Raw genomic sequence first — 11,246 nt, forward strand, 5'->3', positions numbered from 1 at the left:
TATATATCATTTGTGTCTTACATAAAAAGTCCAGACTGTATTATAATCGTTCAAGACCCAGTAAGTCTCTTTCTTCTAGTTTCTTTTCAGATTAATCTATTTCATGCATAGCGGTAGACTCTGGGTCGACAAGCATTTGCTTCGAGAATTACCTTTCTAGTCCATCCGCAGACTCATTGACATTGATTCCTCAATGTCCCGGTTTGCCCATCATGGCAAGTTCATTGTTGCTTAAAGGCATCTAAGAAGTTCCAGTCTAGACACGATGAGGTTATATAACATTTCTATGTGGTCTCTTACCGACTACTATTAGTAAGGAAGTTTAACAGGTTCGTCTGGTTGATTCTACAAATGGATTGTTCTATACCCTGCCTTAAATTCGTATCTTCGCATAAATGTCATTTACCAGTTTCTTGATGATTTTTTTTCTTATTCATATAGTACAAGAGCCCAGAAATTAAAAGTCTTACGAAATGGAAATTACATATTTTAGGTGGATATATCCTTGGGACGTGACAGCAACTTTTTCGATAAAAAACCGTGCCCGTGTAGGCGACATATTTCCGTGACAACGTATACTCTATAATCCTCTTACCCCCACCACCTCACTCTTACCCATCCCCACCACTACCTTCTCCGTTACGGGACACTTTTGCCTGCATGACTCTCAGCATCTATAATCCTCTTACCCCCACTACTACACTACTAATTACCTCCCCCACAATCTACTTCCGTTACGGGACACTTTTTCTAACATGGCATCCCGCAAAATGATTTATAAGACGTTGTCACGTCAAAATCGACCGACCAGACGAACCACTTTATAGAATCGATTTTTAAAAATTTTTTCGATTTTATCGAAAAAGAAACTAACGATTTTTATTAAATTCAGTATTCCGATGCCGGATGATTCTTGATGATTTTTTTTCTTATTCATATAGTAGAAGAGCCCAAAAGGAAAAAAAGTCAGTTATTTCACCCCAATTTTTGATTAATTTTATCATAATTACCAGTCAAAATTGATGAGTCTGCCATGTATAGTTAGGGGAATAAAAATTTGCAGCTGTTTTAAAACAAAAAAAAAATCATTAGAGCACCATAGCGTTAAAATTACGCACAACACTAGAAAACCTCATAGTTGAGTAAATTTACTAAAATATGAGTCCTAATAGAGCTATTTACTTTCAATATTTCCCGAAATATAGCTGTTTAAAAAGCAACATTTCGTAAAAAAATGCACTGAAAAATCAGTAGTGAATTTATTGTGAGAAATCTAAATCTCAAGAACCATAAGACGTACACATGTCTGTCAGCACTCAAATTAAAGCTAGTTTAATGTACTATAAAGTAGTCTATAACGTTTATCTTCGTAGGAGTAGTAGTTTTTTTTATTATATTTGCTAGAATAAATTGATTCATAGTTCTTTAAAGTAATTTCATGTGCAAAATTCATATTCATATGCGAGTATCATAAAAACTACTACCCCTACATACGTGTCATAAACTAATTTATAGTAAATAAAATTTCAAGAGATATTGTTTTTCATAAATGCATTTTACACTAGAAATAAACATTTTGTGAATTAATTTTGTCGAATATCATGAAAACTATTACTACGAAGATAAACACCAGACTTTATAGAAAATTTAAACTAGCTTTAATTTGAGAGCTAATAGACAACTGTACGTTGAATGGTTTTTGAGATATAGATTTCTCAAAATAAATTTATCAACTGACTTTTCAGTGCATTTTTTATGAAATGATGTTTGTTCCATATCTCTATATCTCGGGAACTAGAGAACTCTATTAGGGCTCATATTATAGTAAATTTGTTCTACTTTCAATGATGTTTTATTAGGTTTTCTAATGTTAAGAGTTGTTTTAAAGATATATAGCTTTGTATGAAAAACAGTTTTTTTTTTTAACGTTTTGAAACTGCCATTTTTATCTTCCTAACTACTCTTGGTCTTGGTAGACTCGTCTATTTTGACTAGTAAATACACATAGTTTTCATTAAAGTAATAAAAAATTGGGGTGAAATTTATTTACTATATATATTCCTCTATCGTTGCTTAGTTACGAACGACTTTTATTATTCATAAGGATAATAAGAATGGAACTCACTTGTAGATACCCTATGTTCCACTATGAATCAACATAGATAGCTAATATCTGAATGAGTCAGTTGAAATGGGATGTCCTATCTCCAATCTGCATTGCTAAGATTTTCAGTACATTGCTGGGATTCAGTTCTGATGATAACTGGTTAAAACGATGATCGGTCAGTTATCAATTAAATTCTAAGACTAAAAGTCTTTGATTTAAAAACTTTCTTTAATAAAGCTGCAACGTAAATTCTTCTAGTATTAACCCTATGGGGGTTGTATGGAAGCTATATGGGGTGTATAAGGGCTTTCCTCAAAAAATATTTAAATAAATAAAAAAACAAATATTCCGATAATAATAATTATTATAATGAGGTGTAGATAGTTGACCGTAGATTACTGATTGGAGAAGATGATCGGGGGGTGCGGTCAGCAAAGAAACAACATAAATAAACAAAAATATTTATTTATGCCGACGTTTCGACCTGATTTTCAGGTCTTCATCAGGGCTATAAAAACAAAAATACAACAACCATCATTTAGAGAAAAAAATATTATATAAATAAATACAAATATATAAAATAAAATAAATAATAGACTAAAAATTTGGAAATATACATTATAATAGAATGAAAATATAAATTAGTTGATTAATAACTATAAATGTGAGTAATAAATAAATGATTCAGTGGAAAGAATGTATAAAGAATTAGTTAAATTAATTGTAAAAGGAAAGAACAGGGAATAAGAAGAAATAAATGGAGAAAGGGGAATGAAGAAAGTCAGAAATGCGATAGTAAGGGTATAGAATGAGAATCCAGAATACATTGTTATAATTTGCCCAAAAAGTAATAAAATGTATCAATATATAAAGGCCGTGTAAAAACGGATATATTAACGGGGAGTATGTAAAAACAATGTTATAGGAAATAAGAATAAATATGGAGAATAGCAAATTAAGAAATAAGAGATAATATAAGAGAGAAAAAAATAACTTACAGTTGTAGGCAGTTTATTTTTTTTAATTTATTTATTTTTTCTCTCTAAATGATGGTTGTTGTCTTTTTGTTTTATAGCCCTGATGAAGACCTGAAAATCAGGTCGAAACGTCGGCATAAATAAATAATTTTGTTTATTTATGTTGTTTCTTTGCTGACCGCATCCCCCGATCATCTTCTCCAATCAATAATCGTTATAAGTTTCTTAAAGTTATATCTTCTACTGAAAGAGTTTCATATATAATTAGATCTTGTGAAAGAAAAGGAAGATCATAGACTTTTATAAAAATAAAAATATAGATAACAAAATATCAGCTAAGGATATTAAACAGAAAACAACGGAAAAGGAAGTTGATAGGATTCATAATTACCAATATTGAAAGATTGAACTATGTACCAGGTTTAACGGATAAAATTAAAAGGAATTTGTGGAATATTATTTATAATATGGTTTAGACAATGAAAATAAATTAGGAAATTATCTCAACAATATGAAAGAGAAAATTAAAATGTATTTTATAAAATTAATTTCCAGAATTGTGAAGGTGTGTATGTAGGAGAGACTTCTAAAAAATTAAAAATTAGAGTTGAGCAACATAAGAGTAATTGTAAAAATGTCAACAAATATCAACACAACAGCACTTGCACAACACAGCATAAAATATAAACATGATTTTGATTTTAAAACTCCCAAAATTGTAGACATAGTAAATCACAAAAGAAATAGAAAAATAACAGAAGCAATATATACCACAAAAACATAGGCAACGCTACATAGATATGGTAAATCAATTAGTAATTTAATGTTGTATAATAGTATTAGATAGTAGAATAAATTTAATATATTATTGTGTTGTAATATGTATTAAAAAAAAAAAGAAAAAAAAATATTGTTAATAAATTAGTCAACTTTTTTTAAATAGAGTATTGACTTTATTTATAATCTATTTATTATCAATGATAAAGATAACCTGGTTTCAGGAAGGTTTTTTTATATCGTTTGTTTTTTAATTATTAAAAATTTTATATTAGTCACGACATGTTATTATTAGCATTATAAGACTAATAAGGAGAAAACAAAATATAATTTTAAATAGATGCTTAATCAGGTAACTGTTTTAAAAAAATGTTTAAAAAGAAATTATGATATATTGATTAAGTTTTGTATGCATGGTATGAATTTTAGAATTTGTACCTGGTTATGGGGTGAACTCGAAACGTTGTTATTGTTTATTAATGATATAAAATAAATAATTATAACAAGAAAGATTACTTTTTTATTCACAAGATCTAATTATTATAAATTACAAATTTAAATTTTATATCCATAAAAACTGGTTCTGATTTTGTGGGATTGGAATTTTGTTTCGGAAGTATTATTTCATTCATGTTGGTCTCGACTGTCGAGTTTAGTTTTATCTTATATCAAGTGCTTCAACTTATCTTCCTTCTCTACTGAGTCGTTGTTTATTTTATCAGTGTCTTAGAATGTTTCTTCAACTTGTTGACTCGATCGTCTCCACTTCCTAAATAGTAAATATTGTCATACATTAATTTTTATAATTGAGAAAATAATAATCCTTTAGAGTGTCATGAGGCTGATATCTAACTTCTGATGAATTATTTATTAAATTTGTATCATTTATATCTCACAAAATCAAATGCATATTCCTTATTATTTTTCTCTTTTTTTTTCTTTATTAGTTTATATACCGGATTTGTTTTTTAATTTAATTTTATTTTATACCAGATCGGCTTGGTGAGCATAACATGGTTGATATAAACGTTAGATTATATTTTTTTTAACAGTTGATTGTGGGGGGGGGGGGTATAGTCTCGTACAAAAAGACACCCCTAACTATACACAATGTTATAATTAAAAGAAAAAAAATAATAAAATAAATAGATAAGAATAATGCTTCTTAAAGAGAAAAGTAAAATAATTAACAAAAAATAATGATATTGATACACTTAAAAAAACAAACAATTGCCCTCTAAAAGTAAAAAGAAACAAGTTGATTTGAAAAAGGGACGAGAGAAGAAAATTAAAAAAAATAAAATAAAATAAGTAATAATAATAAGTAAAATAGAGGTAGTGTGACAATGAATTAATAAATATAGAATTTTTAACAGAATGTCCTGCAGCAGCCTGGGTTTCAGTCTTCAGTTTGAGGTTGGGTTTCACTGCTCCTTTAACTGTCGGCAACTGGGAGTGGAACTTCATGAACAGTTTTTTGATATAATCCTCTATTGACTCCATATGTATGTAATTCCCAATGCAATTGGCTATTTCTTATGAACCAAGAAGCATTAACTGCGATTCTTAGGACTTTATTTTGAAAAGATTGTAGTTTTTTATTTTCGTAAAGGATGCCGCTCCTCATACTTCACAGTCGTACATCAGTAGTGGCCTGAGAATTGTTTTAAATATAAGAACAGTTGTTTCTGGTTTTAGTTTGGAATTTCTGTTTAGGATAGGATATAGCATTGCTAACCTTGCATAGGTTTGGGTTAGTTTGATGTTGATTCCAGGTAAGGAGCGATCTAGGTGAATTCCCAGGTATCTTACTGTTTCACAGCCAGGATTCCATTTCACATTTTTACCTTTGAGGATTAGTTCCGGTGGTTCTGATGGGCGTCGAAGAGTAAAAACTTTTACATTTATAAACCCGATAATATCGAATAATCGCATTTAATATATTATTATATTATTTAGTTATTACATCATTCATATTATAAAAATAAATTCGTGGAGTATTATTGTTTTTATTTTTAAATATGAATTCATTGAACTCTAGTTATTTCTTTTACATAGATAAGATCATAAAATCTAAAAAAGGATACTATTTAGATAATTTTGAATTAAAATTATGAAGATGATGGTCAGGAGTGTGGTCACAAGAAAATAAAAATAGTTAATAACTATTTATTTGTCGAAAAAGAGAACCTAGTGATTATTACATTGGAGATTTAATATTCTATTTAAGAGAAAGGAATCCTGTTTACTGGAACATCCTGTATGTACAATAATGTGTTGAGAACAAACATCTGAATTATTTGGGTATTTATGATACCCCCACCCCCCAAATTACAATAAAACTTTGAATTCCCTCCAGTAAAGTTCAAAATACTCTAATTAAGTTGAATTTTTTAAATAGATAATCAATGTTACGACTATTTCAGCCATCTTAAGTACTCATTATTATTTTATTATTAAATCATTATTTGTTGAAAAAAGAGCCTAGTGATAATTACTTTGGAGATTTAATATTCTATTTAAACAGTAATGAATTTATAAATGGAGATTAAAAAATTTCTGAGAGGTTATGAATCAACATAGCTTTCTACGCAACAGCTCGACCAACTGATAAATTGTAAATATAGTTAACAACTATTTAAAAAAGATACAAAAAACAACTACAACTATTTTGGCATAATAGGATAAAATACAAAAGATAAATTAAAATTATATATATAACATAATTTTGGTTTGATTATTTTTAAAAAAATCAGGCAAGAATTTATCAGCTGTTCAAACTGTGTGTAGAAAGCTATGTTAATTTATAACCTCTCACAAATTTTTAATCTCCATTAATTAACTCGTTACAATTTAAATAGAATATTAAATCTCACAAGTAATTATGACTAGGTTCTTTTTTTTAACAAATATGAGTAATTATGGCTTTTTATACTTAAGATGACTGAAATAGTCGTAACATTGATTATTTTTTTTAAACATTCAACTTAGATTAATTTGTACTTCACTGGAGGGAATTCAAACTTTTATTGGAATTTGGTTGGGGGGGGGGGAGGAGTAAATACCCAAATAATTCAGATGTTTGTTCTCAACACATTATTGTACATACAGGATGTTCCAGTAAACAGGATTCCTTTCCCTTCCTCCCTAAACTCTACAGTTTTGCGAATGCAAATTTTTTGATCCTGTACGTCCTGAAGGCATAAATTACCAAAAAACTTTGGCAATGTTGTTATACATATTCATATATAAATATGTGTATAATATATATATAAATGCAAAATTGAATTAGATTCTGCTCCATCATTTTGTATTTTTTTTTATGATTCATCATGCTGTCACGAGCCGGTCTACACGGAATATATTAAAACTTATAATATTCCTCAATCAATTCAATATAAATTTATAATACCACATATAAATATAATGAATTAAATCAAGGGTATTGCAATAAAACTTTAACCTGTCAGTTCCAAAAGAAGAAACCATCAGTGAAATGGGGTTATTTTTAATTATATTTAGTTTCGTACCGTTTATAATATAAGAAAGAAAAACTTATAAGAATAAAAAAAGTTATAAGAAAATAAATACTTTAATTAATAAGTCATTATTATTTACATGATAATGCATACATCTTCAATTGCATAGATGTTTGATACAGTGAATTTTGTAAATAACGATTTTTTATAACCAAGTTTGTCCGAGTGTGCAACGCACCCTTTAGATGAATTTAACTTTGAACTTCTCTTTTAAATGTAGTATAGAAAATTTCACCATCAGTTGTTCTAGAAATTATCTGCGTAAGTATAACTGCTAAAATCGTAAAAGAAATTTTTTTTGGTCATGCTAAGTCGAAACAACGCAAGTAGTCAATCGAAAAAATAACAAGAAAATTACTTATTTCAGAAAGTTATATAAATAAAAAAACAATTTTCTACACATTTTTTACCTTACATTCTTAATACTAAAAATATATTATGAATTTGTTTCTAACTAATTCTCATACAATTTCAAACATATTTATCGTTTAATCATACAAATAATGTAATAAGAGATTAAATGAAATAGTAAAAATCCTTCTCGATGTGTTATTATATTTGAAAGTGTATGTCTAAACGGTAATTTATGTTTTGATAACAATCTTCCTTAATGAGGAAATGTTTAAACAATATTTTTATTGGATCTAATCTATACAAAACTTAGAATTAAATATTTTATAGAAAGTAGGAAATGAAATGAACCCCATAAAGAGTAATTTTTAAAAATAAAATTTAAATAAAAAATTATCATTCTAGATAAGAGCTCTGTGCACTAAGGAAGTTTACTTCCGCGAATCGTAAAACAGAAAGAGATATGAACCGCGATTTATGGACTATTTTTAAAAAAAGCGAAAAGGGGAATTTCAATTTTCTAAATTAATATTATAAACAATTTTGTATATTTCAATACGATATAATATTTTTACACAGCTTGTTTGACAAAACTAAATGAACTTTGGTTGTAATAGAGATATAAAAGCGGAAATACTGATCCTCAATGATTTTTTTCCCGGATATTGAATAAAGAGGTATACATAAAAAAAAAACTGGACATTGAATGTACCTAAAAAAAGTTACTAATTATACAAACAAATTATTTTTAAATGAGTATCATTTTAAAATAGATATCACTCCTTCCATTATAAACTCCCTAACCTCTCAAACCCTCTAGTTTCTAACCTTGCATCCTCTTCCATTCCTGACAATCCTCCGAGGTGCCTGAAAAGAAGATGGCCACAAGACCAGCTAATGTATAATGTCATTAGAGTGCTACCAATGGGTAGTTGCTCTACACGCCTGTAAGACTCAATTTTAACTAAGACCATATTTACTAAATGTATTATGTAATATACAGTTGTAAATTTCAATAAAGTGTTTAAAATTTTTTTTAAATATATATATAAAAAAAATTGTGTTAAATATATTTTTTTACCATAAAAAAGTTGATTAATTAGTTCAATTCTTGATAAAAAATAAACATGTTTCATTTCTTGGAAAACTGTTACAAATCTCAATGATTAGTTTAATATTAGTTTTAAATGCAATTAAATCATGTGTAATATTTTATTTTTTGAAAATTATCGTTTAATTTCTGTAGTGGTAAATATTCAACTGAATATTTTCACGAGCCAGGTCGAATCATGATAAAATTATACTATCACGAAGGTTCATTTTAATGCGTGCACAGTGCAATGTAGACTTGATATCATGATACCATTCATAGTGCCATGGTAGTTGGAATAATAACATAATGGCTAAACTAAGGTGAAAATACCACTTATCCATGCTTCAGAGCCTATGGGGCAACAATGCTTCCAACAGTTAACATTAATATTTCTCAAGGGTTTGCTCCAACTAAACTGATTCACTGAACCAAGGAAACCTCCATCTCTTTCTTTATAAGGTTTTTTTTTTTTTTTTTAGTTCAGATTAGTTCGCAGTTTATTACTTTTTGAATTGATGTTTGCAGAGGAGTCACACGGCTTATCGCAAATGGACCAAGGAGGACATACATTGTCAGGCACAAGGTAGTTCCGTGGTGACAATGGTAACCTTTGAAAGCTTGTGAAACCTCTGAATAGAGGACAGGTATGGTCGCTGATTTTAATGAGTTGTTCCGTAAATATTAATGCAGGTATACTACTAAGGTATTCCTGTTTTTGCCACTTTAACAGACAACAATTATTATTTTATTTTATTTAGTGGCTGGTAAGGTACGAGTATATAAATCAGAGATTTCACTGTGTTAGGATGCACATTCATGATTCTGTTTAGTCACGATTTGTGCACTTCAGCAGGATATTAAAAAACAAAACAAGCTTGACTGAAATAAACTCATCGTTACAGAGTTTCAGAATAGAAGGGCACAGCTCGGTAAGACTGTAATTAAGTAAACACATTAACGTATCACAGCCACGATCACTCATTTTTGTTCACGAACCTAAAATAACAAAACACAAAACTCCTTAAAGAAGGTAGTGACATAGTGAAGGAGCTCGAGGCGACGTGTAGCAAGCGGCGATCCGACCGATGCACTTTCGCCGTAGATACAAGAGAGAGGTAATGTCGACAGAAAATTGAGTAGCAGTAAAATACCTGCTTGATCCAAGAGCGGAGCCTCCTCCATGATGACGGTTGGCCGACTGCCCACTCTCACAACACTCCCCACTCCTTTCCTCCCTCTTTCCCTCCTTGCTTCACGGTCTCTCTTCTACCTCCTATTTGCATTTCGTCAGCTGATCACTCTCTCCCCCTTCGTCATGGGTCATCGTCCCGTATCTACCTCTGCTCCTATTCCGGACATGCGTTGCATTTAGTCGAGTTTCTATTGCATAGCAACTAATCGAACCCGAATCCTGATGATAAAATAGAACAGTCGCAACTCCTTTGTTTCAGTGTCACTAACGGTTGGCTGATCTCAACATCACTTGAGATATAATCTTAGTAGAGCGAGAAGATTAAGTAATGTTAAGTCCTAGACAATCTGATTTACTGGAGTGTCAAGCACGAATGACTGGAATCAATGATTTTTTTTTTAATAACCTAAAAGATTTAAGCAATGAACCTCTATTGATCCATTATCCTGATGAATCTGAGAATTCAAATAAAATAATTAAAAAAGTATTTTTTCAACACTATAGCAATAATTGAAATTACTTGTTTTCATATAGTGCTCCAAACAGTTAAAACTATATAATTTACATAGTTAAAAGATCAAAGCTAACAAATCCATATAAAGCTTCAATATAAAGTAAAAATAATACAATAACAACACTATATTTATGTAATTTACAAATACACATAAAACTAATACTAAAAATAAGCTGTAAATAAAATAAATAAGTTATTTCTGACTATAAACAAAAATATTAAAAATAAATTAATACGTTTATAAAGAATAGTTTTAGAATTGCTAGTTATTGGTATCAATGATTGCAATAATAAATATAATTTAAAGAGAAAAATAGTTCAATAGTTATTCATTGATAATAAATTATTTAAGTCTTCAATACAGCATTGTGTTATCAAAGAAATAAAGTAGAACGAATAAATAATATAATAAAATCAGAAGAAAATAAAATAGGTTAATGATATAATACGATGTAGTATTTTATAATATTATGCGATATGATAATTATACTATATATATATATAATCTTTAATATACATATCTTTAAAATAGGGTTCGCAAACCTTTGTGTGAGGTAGAGAGCAATCCAATGTATACAATAAACCTTCAGTAAATAGGACGGAATCCCCTTCTAAATGGTGCACATTGGTAGAGAATATGAATAAAACTTTCATCTACTTGACCAATAAAACTTGTTTTCAGGAAAATAAAGAAAG

The 11,246-nt window shown here is 29.0% G+C and overlaps 1 protein-coding gene across 1 annotated transcript in view; it reads right to left on the reverse strand.

The window, feature by feature from the left end:
- Positions 1-10,080, reverse strand: part of LOC106686527 (prestin) — a gene marked incomplete in the record, with an annotated part of 128,904 nt that extends 118,824 nt beyond the window's left edge. The window contains 1 exon segment of the mRNA XM_067047786.1: positions 9,996-10,080. Within this exon segment, the coding sequence (XP_066903887.1) occupies positions 9,996-10,026 (31 nt within the window).
- Between the last annotated feature and the right edge of the window lie 1,166 nt (positions 10,081-11,246).

Source organism: Halyomorpha halys, unplaced genomic scaffold (assembly GCF_000696795.3).
Source record: "Halyomorpha halys isolate HHAL.00 unplaced genomic scaffold, Hhal_1.1 Scaffold833.1, whole genome shotgun sequence".
NCBI lineage: Eukaryota > Metazoa > Arthropoda > Insecta > Hemiptera > Pentatomidae > Halyomorpha > Halyomorpha halys.